Here is a 13,814-nt window from a genome sequence, read left to right as displayed (position 1 = left end):
TTCCAAACTTCCACATAGCTCCCAAACTTTAAATTGAAATTCAATAATGAAAAATAATTTTTTTTTTTAAATCTATAGAATTTTGTCCTCTACAACCCTGGAGCATTAAATCATGTTTTTTAATGCCACAAGGTGAGTCCAAGGACCCTTAGTGAGGGTGAATCCCTTACTAACTTAGTAAGGCTAGGCGGACTCTTATACAATCACCAAACCATGTAGTGTTAATTCAATTTATACTTTATCAATGAAAAATAAATTTCTTTCTCATTTTATAAAATGATTAAATTTAAAATTAAAACAACAACTTAGCCCTGAAAAGGGTTATTTCGGTATAACAAAAAGATATGTGGCAGTTTGGTAATTTTACAATTTCATCATCTCTTTTGAAAAGTCCGATTTTCTTTTTAACTTATCTTCATTTCTGAATGCTGACCGTCTTCTCGTGTTTCTAAATTCTGAAACAAGAACGGTTTCGAATGAATTGAAGTGTAGGAAGAGAGAGATTAGGGTTTCTTCGATTTTAGTTTAAAATTACAAGATTTCAAGCTTTCGATTCGAATTTCAGCAGCTCTTTCTCTGCAAATCCATGGAATTCTCGTCAGTTGTCGGTCATTTCTTCAGTTATTTGTAGCATTTCGTTCTCGTAATCAAGCCATAACTTTTAAGTTTCGGAGGTAAGATTTCATTTCTTTTTCTTGTTCTCTATATATGAATTTCGATCATTTATTTGAGTTTTGATCACTTCTGTGTAGAAATCTGGATGAATCAATCTTGTTTTTGCGTTTCAGGTGTTTTTTAATATCTAAATCGGTGTATTAATGGTACAATCGAGTTAGATCTCGATTGATTTTGGTAATAACATGTTAAATTCACCAACTTAGTTTTAAACTAACCTCATATTTCAGATTTTTTAGTTCTTGATTCATGAAATCATATTTGGAGAAAATTTTTCTTTGAGATGATGTATTAAAGTAGAGAGGCGAAAGAGCTTTGGATTCTTGGATTCAGCGCCAATGGTTTCAAACTAAGTATTTACTTTGGTAGCATAGTCGATGATGACCTTAGATGTTTGCATTCTGCAGAACTGTTATCTTTTGGGATCAATTTCTAGTTGATGATGGATTCTGATAATGGGGTTACTGTCGAGCGAGGGAATTGTGTTATTGAGGAAACTCCTCCTGTCGAAGGATTAGGTCTAAATTTAAACAAAGAGAATTCGAAGGTCGACAATGGGGTTGTAGCTGTTTTGCAAGTAAATGATGTTTCGGAACATCTATCAAATGTGGATGGTCTTAATTCTTCTGCTATTGAGGTCGAAACTTCAGCAATTGTTTCCGAAACCAAAAGCTCAAATCCTCCAAAGGTATACCCATTACCTGAATTTTCTTCTTTTTAGTTGTTCTTGGTGAATGAATGGTTGGGCATAGGTAAAGGAAGTTATCTCTCTATTTGTAGAAACCTGGACTTGACCATGGTGATCGCTTGAAGAGCAGTAAAACTCCCAAGGATCAAAAAGCCAATCAGAAAGGTTTAACGATATTTCCTCGAAACCCAAGGCCAAGCGTTTCTCAGAGTCATTCCTTCTCGTCGAGGAGGGTTCCGACTAATGATTTGAAGAAGAGTATTAATGGGAAGCCAGTGAAAACCGATTCCAAACATTCCCAAGATAATGGAACAGAGAGTGAGGCCCCGGCCTCCTCTCAATTCAATCATCTCAATAGGAGAGCATCCACTAGAGTTACAACTTCCATGGATGCAAACTCAAATGGTGGTGTTGGGCCTACTGCAAGGCGGGCTTCTTCGGTATCTGTGCCTAGCATTCAACGGTCTGTGGTAAGGTTTTAGGTGTCTTATTTCCTGATTCTCTAATTACGTTGTTTTTCTTGTTTCTTCTACATGTCCTCTTATCCTGTATTTAATCACTTGAAAATCAGCCTGGGAAGTCTCGCTATGTGAATGCAGCTGTCGATGGTCCACCTTCTGAAATCTCACAGTAAGCCCCCATCCTTTTTAGACTATAGAGTCATTAATACTTTTGATGCCAGTTTCAAGCCCGTGTCTGTGAGTCTGTTACAAGCTTCTTCGTCATTGAATTCTGGATATTCATTCTATTCTGGGTAATGAAGAACTTGTCATTCTTAATTCTTGGGTTCGGGAATTCCTCTATAACTTAAAGCGACACAATAAAAGCTTTTTCTATTCTTTTATTAACTGATTTATGTGTTGGATTCCACTTGCCCCATGATTGGGAACTAATGATTGGCTGTCTAGTGCCTACAAAGAAGTTAAGTTTTTCATGGGTAGTTTGATTTATGTGTATGAGATATAGGTTTATTTCCACTTGCCCAATTTTTTTTAGAGATAAGATATTCATGTATAGATCTTGAACTGTTTGACAAGAAAAAATGTATATTTGGGAGGAGATTTGTGCCTCCACTACGTAGTCCAGGGCACAAAATATTTGCATGCCAAGTTAAAAACTTGGGAATCTAAAGATTGTACCTTAGACTTCTGTATTTATAAGTTTAACATATTTTCTATGCTTTGGTTAACATATTTTAAAAATGCATTACTGTTTTTTCTTTCACATTTTATCTGTGTATAAGAGCTGCCCGTTTGAATTTGATTAATTTGTAAGTGCAGATCACATGATCCAAATTCAAAGCCAACTGGGCAATCCCTTTCGATCAAAGATGATGAAGATACTCGCTCTATTACCTCGTATTTAATCCTTCTTTGACTTTCATTTCTTTTAAGTTCATAATTTTCCCTGGAAGGCTAATATATTTCACTTGTCTTTTCAGAAGCGCGAGTGGTCTAAGGAGGAGTGGTGGTTCTGAATTTGCCTTCAGATTGGATGAGCGTGCTGAGAAAAGAAAGGAGGTTAGATCACCTTAGATTTTTTAATGGTTGTTTATTGATGACTCCCTACTAATGTGAAAACATAACTGATTCTGATCTACTCACCAGTTCTTTTCAAAACTAGAAGAGAAGACTCAGGCAAAGGAATTAGAAAAGAATAACTTGCAGGCAAAATCAAAGGTGTTGGAAAGAACAATTTTTGAACTTCGAAATATTTCATTCCATTTTCGTGGTTCAACTCTGATCCATTTCAGTTTATCAATCTACACTATTAATGTGCAGGAGATCCAAGAGGCAGATATAAAGCAGCTGAGGAAGAGCTTGACATTTAAAGCTACGCCCATGCCAAGTTTCTATAAAGAACCTCCTCCTCCAAAGGTTGAACTAAAGAAGGTAAATTATTCCACTTTCATTTTGTGATGGAGGACTCCCCTAGGAAAAAGAAGTCACTATACCTTGTGGTTTTCAGGATGAGTCCATTTTAGGCAGTTAGGGTGTAAATATTATATCGGAAACTATGATTTACTCCCAGAAACACTTTCCTTCTAACTTACTAAGATTTGAAATCTATTAAGGATCGTTGAGCTCAAATGGATTACCAATTGGCAATCCAACATCACAGCCCTCAAGATTTCATGGAAAAACTCAGTTGCAAAAAAGATATAAAAAATTAACTTTTTTGGGCTGGACACTGGCATCGGATCGTTTTTTTGGATGCCACAAGATGAGCTCAACAACCCATACTTTTCACTTGCTTGCTATATGTTGATGAAGTAGGTAGAAAATGCACTTTCCATGCTTGCTACACTCTTTCCCTTTCTTATATTCTCACCTTATAATGTTCTTAATCTGTAAATATGTGTTCTCCCTTGGACCAATCCATTTGATGCATCCCTTTGCCACAATAAGCTGCTGTGCTAACATTATTGGAGATGTTGCTATGACAGGTTTTTTTTAATTTATGGATAAGCAGGACTTGAACCCACAACCTCAAAGTTGTTTTGCAATGTGTCAAACCAATTGAGCTATGGGTCTACGCTCAATTGCTATGACAGTTTCATCTCTTTAACATTCCTATTATTTTTATAATAATAACCTATCCATTTTTTTTATAATAACAGTTCCACAACTAATTCATTAACAAGGGCAACAATATTGCACCTAATACTTTTGTTCACTTCTTGTTGTGTGCTGCATTTTGTCGTTCTTTTTTTTATCAACCTTTAGTTCTCTTATTTCTTTAAAATTTAGTCTTATCATGTGTTACCATATGTGAGGTTTTTAGAGCTCTAAAGATTACAGAAGATGGGTAATGGTTTGAACATTTAAATGTGAAAATAGGACTATACGGCATCCATTTTTTAGTATCCGGGCATTATACCTCTATTTGTGATTAAATTTGAAGTACTACTTGGGTATCAATACCATTCGTTTTACATGTTTATCTTTATTATTATGTTGCAGATACCTACAACCCGTGCAATATCACCCAAGCTTGGTAGGCACAAGATCTCAGTTACCGTGGCAAACAATTCTTCTGAAGGTGCTGGGTCTTGTCATAGCCCATGCCCGAGCTTGAGCATAAACCTGAGCAAGTCAAACAGTAGTAACGGGGATTCTGTTGCTTTGAAGAAACCATTGCAGAGGCCACTCACCAAGCTTCCTTCTCAGAAATCAGCAACTACTAAAACTCAAACAATGCCTCTCAACTCAAAGCTAAAGACAAGAGACCCTGAACATGAAAACCATAAAGCACTCAGAGAAGAAACTGAGAACCAAAACAAATCCGTTGAGAACAACCCCTCCGCTGAAACCGAAGCAAGAACTGAATTGGATTCTGTCAAGGATTCCGTTGGGAATGTTGAGACAACTCTTGACTCACCCATTCCCGCTGATGAAGCTGCCGTTGAAGGTTAAAGACTGATTCTCCATTGTGCAGATTGGGAAGTTCCAATGTGTTGTGAATATTTTGTTAGTATGATTTTGCTGCTTCTGCTTGATAGGTTGCATTACGTCGTCCCAAGGTAAATATAATCGTGCTTTTGCTTAGTGTGTGATTAGCGAATGTTGGGTTGGTTTGCACAGAGCTTGGCTGTAATCTTTTCATAGATCACAACTTTCTCTTTCCTTTTAGTTGATGATTTTAGTATTACAGCTGTGTATAATACTGCCTCTGTTCAAAAATTATGTTTTCTTTATTCCATGTGTAGAAGAAAACATTGTCGCTCCAACGTGTAAATATTGTTCAGTCTTGATTGAACATTTGTACGTATATATGATGCATACTCAGAATACTGAATGTTGGATAATCGGGTAAGCAAGTTGGCTGATTCGGTGCCCGAAATTGTTGGTTAGAGCTAGGTTTAGGGCCTTGCAGTAGATTTTATTTTAGGGTTGGGGCGCTCAGTTCCAAAATAAAATCCATGTATTGGGGCTCCATTTGCAACCATTAGTTTAGAATTATATTTTAAAATTGATTTTGCCAAAAATCATTATGTTATTCCTTGACTCATTGACCATTGACCACAAGAACATGTTACAAGAGTGCCGAGAGAGAGATTACCCATCATTAATGCAACATTTTTTCATTGATCAAATGAATTAAGATGGGATCGGACACCATCCAATTCCCATTCGAGCCATCCGTATGCATCCACCCGAGTCAGCCAAGAGATGTTATTAAAAAATCTATCACTTTCAATAATAAATTGGTGTGGTAAAGCATAAGAATGATGCCTTCGAAGGTGTGAAGTGGGAGAGAAGGATGTGATAACATGCTAAGCAGAACCAAGATACAAGGGAATGTTAGCTCACAAGTAGGGCTGGCATTGTGGGGTCGATTAATTTTGATTTTATTAAAAAACAAACCTATTCATGCACTTTTAGAAGTGGTTTGATGTTACTTTTAATCAAAAGTGATTAGTAATGAAGATAAACCTTTTATTTTTTTTAAAATATCTTTTTGTTATTCTGTTATTGAATTCTACATCTAAACAATCTATAATATACATATGTAGAGATTAGCGGATTGGGCTGGGCACTATTGAGCCCTAGTTGGCCCTAATTTAATGGGTTGGAAAATTTTGAGCTTGATCCGATCTTTTGGACTCAAAATCATGGCCCTAATTCACTTTTTTCGACCAAGATGGCCATAACACATGCATATCAGGACCGAGCTTGGCCTAGTTTAGAAGTGGCCCTAATTTGGATCGGGACCTTAATGACCTAATCCCCCTACTCTGAATCCTCGCTCTATACTTTGGGAGTGAATCTTTGTTGAATACCCACTCGGGGGATTTGGTCCGGACAAAAAAAAATACCTTAAATCATTAAAACATATATTGATTATTTAACTAATAATATTGTTTCGTTGTAACTTAGGTGCTGTTTGTTAAACTAAAAAAAATAAGTGTTGAATAGAATTTAGCGCTGAAATTTATAAGCATTGAGTTTAAGTACTGAAAAAGTTGCACATTGCTAAAGCTAATAAATTGTCTTTGTTACCCTTACAATCATATTATACATTGTTTGTATGTTTCAAATGCTTATTTATTATCAAACACAATAAAATATATTTTTTCTTATAAAATTAAAATACAATTCATTTTTAAATAATAAATAATACTCAAATATTCAAAATAATTTCTATTTATAAAAGCCCACAAATTTCAAATTAAAAATAATAATGTCATCAAGTCACCAAAATTTGAAATCAGCATTAAAAGAACTTAATTTTGGATGAATAATTTTTTATGAAAATGAAGGGTGTGTAATTATAAAAGCACCCTATGAATTAATAAGGGCAAGTCACACCATAGCCAATTTTTTTTTTGTTTTATATGGGTTAAAGTTTTTGGAATGAGCAAATTTTTAGTGAGGATGGTCTATATGGTCTAGAGATCATCCTCACAAAAAATCAGTCCATTTTGAAATTTCTAAGTCGTCAAAAATAGTTTTCAAAAAAAAAAAAAAAGGGACGATTTACGGTTCTTGAACTTGTTTTGATAGGATTAGAAGTTTCAAGATGTGCTGATTTTTGGTGAGGATGATCTTCTCATTGTAGAGATCATCCTCATAAAAAATCAACTTATTCCAAAACTTTTAACCCATATAAGACAAAATAATTTAGCCATGGTGTGGATTTATTAATTTGTGGGGTGTTTATATACTTATCCATGGGATATAAGAGGTAATATCCTTTTAAGAATAAGGGCATACTTGTCCATGCTCAAAAAAACGAAGGGCATACTTGTCCGTATCAAAAAAAGTGAAGTGCTTACCACTTCAACACTTTTTTTTAGCATCAAAATAGTGCTGAATTTTTTTCGCTTATTTTCAGCAATAAGCACTGAAAATATAGAGTAAACAAACGCGCTATTTTGATAAAAAGTACTGAATTTAATTTTTTTCAGCAATAAACGCTGAAAAATAGCGCAAACAAACAGTGCCTTACTAAGGAAATGAGTAGCATAGTAACAACGGTGATATTGAATCAAGCTATATAATATAACCAAATCATGGAATAGGGAGAATGAAAATATAATAGCCATGGACTTATGATTGTATTTATCAATACATAATATATTGAATGATATATGTTTTTCTAAATTGTTAAAAAAAAAGGTGATTTTTGCAAAAGAAAAGAAAAGAAGAGAGAAACTTTTTTTATTTTCTATATATTGCCAATTCTAATCGTATACCCACACCAATTATTATCCAACAAATCTACTCATGTAAAACTTATTCAAAAGTCACCTACTTATGCACATTTACGAGTTTTTTTGTTGTTGTCTAGTTAGAGCTCTATGCCGTATGGCCCATTGACCTCATGATTTTTTATTATTTAATTGCACAATGATTCTATATACATAATGGATATCAATATTAAAAAGTCCCAATATCATTAGAATTATAAATATTCTTTAAAGTTAATAAGAGACCTTGATAGATAGGAAACTTACTAAAAGAATAACTCTAGACCATCAACCTTCATCTGTAAAAGGGGATCGTCAACTCCATATTAGTAAGAGATAGATAATAAACTAATTGTAAAAAATGCACAAAGAAGAGAGTTTACAAGAGTGATATCCATCAATCACTAGAACGCTAGCCGATCCATATAGAAAGAAGGGAGAATGTGAGTCTAGATGAAAGGACTAATTTGATTAGGGTTTCAAAAACTTCGAGGAACACGTGGATAGAAAGGCACACCTCCAACGTCTTGAATCAATGATTTCGCAATGGCACAAGGTAAGTACCCTTAACTCATTTTGCATTGAATGAATAGTGGGTTTGAGATATGTGATCGATTAGATCCTATTAGAAAAAGTTATGTTTTAAGATTTTGGAATGAGTAAAATCTAACATGTAGTATTAAAGCCATAGGTTCTTGAATATCCATATCTTTGCAACGAATTATTCATGCATAAAGCTTGCCATGATTTAAGATAAAATTTTCGTTCCAATTTCTTGATCTCGTTATACATATAACCATGATTATTATGATTAAAATTTGATTTCAATAATTTTTGTTTAAACATTCAAATTAGTTATTCTTAAGAATTTTTGTTTTGAATTCATATTTTATTTTGGTTATAAATTTTTGGTAATTGAATTCAAATTTATGGTTATGAATTTTCGATAATTTGAATTCAGATTTCATTTTTGGTTATAAATTTTCCGTAATTGAATTCAGATTTATGACAATGAATTTTCGATAATTTGAATTCAAATTTTATTTTAGGTTAGAAATTTTTGGTAATTGAATTCAGATTTATAGTTATAAATTTTCGATAATTGAATTAAGATTTTATTTTGGTTATGAATTTTCGGTAATTGAATTTATATTTTATTTTTGGTTATGAATTTTCAGTAATTGAATTCAAATTTTATTTTGGTTATAAATGTTTGGTAATTGAATTCGGATTTCGGTCTTATGAATTTTCGGTAATTGAATTCGGATTTTATTTTGGTTATGAGTTTCGGTTATGCTTATTATTCAATTGAATTTTGGTTTTGCTTATATGTAAGGGAATTTTGCCAAAAAAATTCAGAAGTATGCTTTACTAAAGAAACGACCTCACTTTTATCTTAATACAGCAAATTGGAAAGTTTGTTACAGTGAGCTCAATATTTTGACTAAAATACCCTTACCCACTTGAATGATTTAACTTCATTGTCTTATATCCATCTCACCTTTCAACTTTAAACCAAACTCATGAATTGACTAAAACTTGAAGAATTGAAAAGAGCTATCAAAACCTTGTCAAGCTTGTAGACACCCCAATTTGCACGAACCCGTTAGGAAGATCCAAGTTTCCTATAATTGATTCCGATTTAGAACTCAAGATTTTCGACGGACCCACATTGCCACTTGGCATCATTTTCAGGTATACATGCATACATGCATCATGTCACATAGTTTGCATGCTCAACATTGTCCCTAATCCACTTTGAACCTATATCCATCACTCATATTCTAACCCAAGTCCATATCCCAAACCCAAAATCAAGTCCATCCTAACTCCTAACCCAAGTCCATATCCCAAACCCAAAATCAAGTTCATCCTAAGCCCAAACCCCAGTCCATATCCTAACCCTAACCCAAGCCCAACACCAAGCCCATTCCAAGTCAATTCTCTCACCCTTTCATATGATGACACATGTTGATACCTCATAAGTCCCCAATACCCAATGCATCATCTAATTGGAGGGTCAACTTCCCCATTGTGAAAATTCAAGAATGCCCTTCTCAAAAGGTTTAGTCAAACCAAAAAGATTATTTGGTCTTTGGTAATAATCCATAAAGGTGAGAGAACTTCCCATTATGCCCTCAAAAGGTGGGAATCTCCAAGTACATACATGGAGTTCTCCCATTGGTCCATTTCAAAAATATACATCCACCCTTGCTTTATCAATTATTTACAAATGAATCAAGATCTATTTTTCACCTACCACTTCACCTTTACACATGTCATTCTCCTATTCACCCTCCCAAAAGTACTTTTATTCTCCCATTGGCTCATTTCAAAATTATACTTCCACCCTTGTTTTATTTGTTATTTACAAATGAACCAATATCTACTTTTTACCTACCACTCCACATTTACACATGTCACTCCCTTATTCACCCTCCTAAAAGTATTTTTGTTCTCTCACCTCTATTTACCAAAAAACCAAGGATCAAATAATATTTTTAGGATTTCTTCACAAATGTCATCTTTGCCCTCATACAAATGAAAAATCCAAAAAGAAATAACCTAAACTTTGTGTCCATTCTCTTTATTTTTAGGGTTGGACCACTTTATCCTCAAAAGTTTTCTAAAAACTCTATAAATACCCTCATTTTCTAAGAATAATTCATACTCTCAAGCCCCCATCTCTCAACCTAAAACTCTACCAAAATCTCTACTCATTCTCTCATCTTCTAAACTTCAACTCAACCCTCAACCATCTCATTCAACTCTCAAGTCTACTCTTCAAGGTTCAAGTTCACCAAGGGACAAGGTGAGGTCAAGAAGTAGTTTATTTATTTTAAAGCTTGCATCTTCTTCTTCTAACCCTCTACTTTAATTTCTTTTTAAAAATCCCTTAGGATGTAATGAATACCCTCTTCTATCCCCGATAGATTGGACTAAGGTTCGATCGAAATGATGGGGGTTGAAGCCCTTTTAACCTTAGTTTCATGCATCATATTGTACACAATGCACACACCCACTCATGCATGGCAATGATGAAGAAATGTGTCACCCTCTTGATGGAGTAAAACACTAAGTTTCTAACCATACATACATGCATCAAGGTTGTGGCCTCAAGGGAACTCCATCATTGAGTCTCTCTAAAAGCTCAAATCAACATTCACATTCATAAAAGTAATATGGCTATATGGGTCATTTTTTTTATATAAAATATCCATAATGTCACATTGAAATCAAAATCCCTTTTAGGGAATATTCCACTTAATGCACACACTACCCTTATTATACATTTTAATATTTATTTTCTTAAGTTTTTACAAAATAAAATGGCTAAGCAAGGTAACCACCTTTGGTGGAGAGGATGGGGTGCCTAACACCTTCCCCATCCTCTAACCGAACCTCTTTACCTAGATCTTAGGTAAACCTTGCCCTTTCCAACAAATGAGAGTCACTACAATGCCATGGAAAAAATGATTTTCAAATTAATCAATTCGGGTGCCCATTCACACCTATTTCTAAAAAAGAATGGTGGCGACTCCAAACAATGTAGTATTGAAGTTCATTATGAACATTTCATGTCTATAGAGCTCAATCACCCAACCATCATCGTCATCATCATCATCATCGTTGCTGTCCAAACCTCTAATCTGCCATCATCGTCCTCATGGATACCTATCACATAGAGCGAGCATATGAATTGTTTTGTTGAAATCGATCGAAATCTCATCGTCAATCTCATCATAAGTTTCTTTCTATCACTTATACAGATTTATTTTTAATTTTTCTTCTCTCCCATTGTTTTATTTTTCAACAGCAAAAATAAAACAAAAAGAGACCTTTTTTTGCCATTTACAATTGGAAGTCACCATTGCCAGTCGGAAGTCTCCGTGGTCGCGTGTTGACTATCATCGATCTTCAATCCATTTAAACCTCACAAATTCCTTAAGTATTTGTAACTTCATCTCTGCCCTAAGCCTTTGACATCAACTTCTTTGATTTGATTTACTTTTTATGAATTAATTTTCTTTGTTGCTTTCTTTATCTTTAAATTATTGTGAATCTAGGACTATTTTGTTAGATATAAATGTATATGCTAATTCGAAAATAGTTAATGAGATTTATGCAAGTCTTTGATCACTTCTAATTAAACAACTACATTTGTAAATTATTATGATCTGCCTAATATTGCTATTTTCTTGAAACTAAATTTGAGTACGTCCATCTACTACACTTGTAATATTGCAAATTCTTCTGGTATGGTTTAAGACTTTTTGAGAGTATTTTTAAGGGTGATGCTGTTATTGAGATCCCAAGATTTGTTTAACTAATTTTTAAGCTATTTATGTTTTATTAATATACATATTTATTGAATTTGATCATTTTAAAGATATCCACCTTATGCCAATGGTAGGCCTCTTCTGAAAGTCCAACATTGCAAGTCAATTCACCTTTACCCAAAAGTCTTAATAGTATTAGTAGTAGTCTTTGGGGGAATCAAGTTTATAAGGTTTGTGATTTTATCGTCGTTCTTTGAAAGAATAAGGTTTGTGTTTTTATCATGTGTATTTTACCCAAAAGTCTTAACAATAGTATTATTTTGTACTAAAAGTACAAGGTGTACATTGATATAAGATTAGGTAGTACTCATGTCTTTTATATAATATTTTTATTGATATAAGATTAGGTAATACTATTTAGAGGTTTGAAAGAAAGTTGTTGAGTATTTTTTTTCAAGGAAAGAATGTGAGAACAAAATGATGACACATTTAAATACTCGGGTTGAGAACTATTTGACAACAAGACGGGATCAAACTGATGATTTGCTAGCTACGGCATTTTCACCAAATGTCTTCCAAGTTCATTGTGGTGATTTTTTATATGAAGTTGATCTGGAAAAAAGAACATGTAGTTGTCGTGAATTTGATATAATGGGAATTCCATACAAACATGCAGTTGTTTGCATTCTAAACAGGGGTTATGATCTATATTCCTATTGTGAGAGATGATTTTTGATCGATACTTATTGTGCTACATATGCGGAACACTTTTTTCTTATTGTCAATATTCCACAATGGCCAATCGTTGATGATAGACAAAAAACAATTCCACCAACAAGCAAAAAATAAGTTGGACGACCATATAAGAGATGAATTGAGTCATAATCGACTGTATAGGTGTTCGTTGCCTAAGTGTAATGAATTTTGACACAATAGATGACGATGTAAAAATCCACCTTATGATAATGATAGACCTCTTTCCAGTCGTACTTGAGGTTCATATTGATCATTTCTATTTTGTATTTTACAATTATCCATGCATTGTTGGATTCATAGCCATTTATGTATTATGGTTTCTTAGATAATTGCTTTTATTAATTTCAAATTTGTACAAAGTGATGAGGTTTAATATTGTATGTACCAATGGCTTTCATTATAGGTGGGGAAGATGTCACTATATGCAGTTGTGGTCAACCTAACTTTGATCTGACATGGTGATGGTGGTAGCGCTTGGTACACTCTGTGGGCCTATCTGGGCTGCAAATGGGCTTTGGCATGAGACCTAAATATACTATTGATTGGAACTAATGTTTATCTTGCGACTGATTTAATCTTGTCCGTCTTGAGTTTGCTAGTTTTATGAAGTTTATATTATTTAGGTAAGATATATCTTTAGGTAAGTTTTCTTCATTAGTCAATTCAATGTATTGGGATGATTTGCAATACTTTAAATACTCTTAAATCTTGTATTGGAAGCACAATCATTTGTGCATGATACATTATGAGTAATTTGATTTGAAACATAACTAAATTCACATCAATGATCCTTACTGCCTTGTTTAGGTTACTGTTTCATTTTATCATGTGGGAGATTTGCAATTTTGAATGGAGAAAACTTGGGGCCTATTTGGATTGACTTCTCCAAGTGCTTCTAACTCTGGCAGGGAGTCAAAAACACTTATTATATCGTTTGGACATCCAATGCTTTGGAAAAGTAATTTTAAAAAAAAGTCAAAACAGTACTTTTATGAGAAGTATCAAAATTGGTACTTCACAATTTCGTTTTTGCGGAGAGCAATTTTTTTCGTCATTTTTATTATGTGGTTCCAATATTATCCTCAAGAGTAAAAACCTTTTTTCGTTGTTTTTTACCCAAACCTCAAAACAAAAAGATAGAGAGAGGGTTTCTCTTGTTTGGAACCCTTAATTGAAGGCCTCAAGAGAAAATTTCTTTCCTTCTGAAAGTATCTCCTCCCTC

The 13,814-nt window shown here is 33.8% G+C and overlaps 1 protein-coding gene across 3 annotated transcripts; it reads left to right on the top strand.

Annotated features, from left to right (window-relative positions):
- The first annotated feature begins 409 nt into the window (after positions 1-409).
- Positions 410-5,060, top strand: LOC147400202 (uncharacterized). 3 transcript variants are annotated; one of them, XM_086445804.1, is made up of 9 exons: positions 411-674; positions 1,083-1,363; positions 1,456-1,833; positions 1,935-1,993; positions 2,644-2,721; positions 2,805-2,883; positions 2,971-3,042; positions 3,145-3,255; positions 4,327-5,060. In XM_086445804.1, the coding sequence occupies exons 2-9, from the start codon at positions 1,115-1,117 to the stop codon at positions 4,777-4,779; spliced, it is 1,479 nt and encodes a 492-aa protein (XP_086301930.1). In that variant the 5' UTR covers positions 411-674; positions 1,083-1,114; the 3' UTR covers positions 4,780-5,060. The 3 variants fall into 3 exon arrangements, with proteins under 3 accessions (XP_086301932.1, XP_086301930.1, XP_086301931.1); XM_086445805.1 differs by having other exon boundaries at positions 789-1,363; XM_086445806.1 differs by lacking the exon at positions 1,456-1,833 and having other exon boundaries at positions 410-674.
- The last annotated feature ends 8,754 nt before the right edge of the window (positions 5,061-13,814 follow it).

The sequence above is a fragment of the Akebia trifoliata genome, chromosome 6, assembly GCF_017979445.1.
Source record: "Akebia trifoliata isolate Shusen 1 chromosome 6, ASM1797944v1, whole genome shotgun sequence".
In the NCBI taxonomy this organism is placed as follows: Eukaryota; Viridiplantae; Streptophyta; class Magnoliopsida; order Ranunculales; family Lardizabalaceae; genus Akebia; species Akebia trifoliata.
This window is presented reverse-complemented; position numbering and strand designations above follow the sequence as displayed.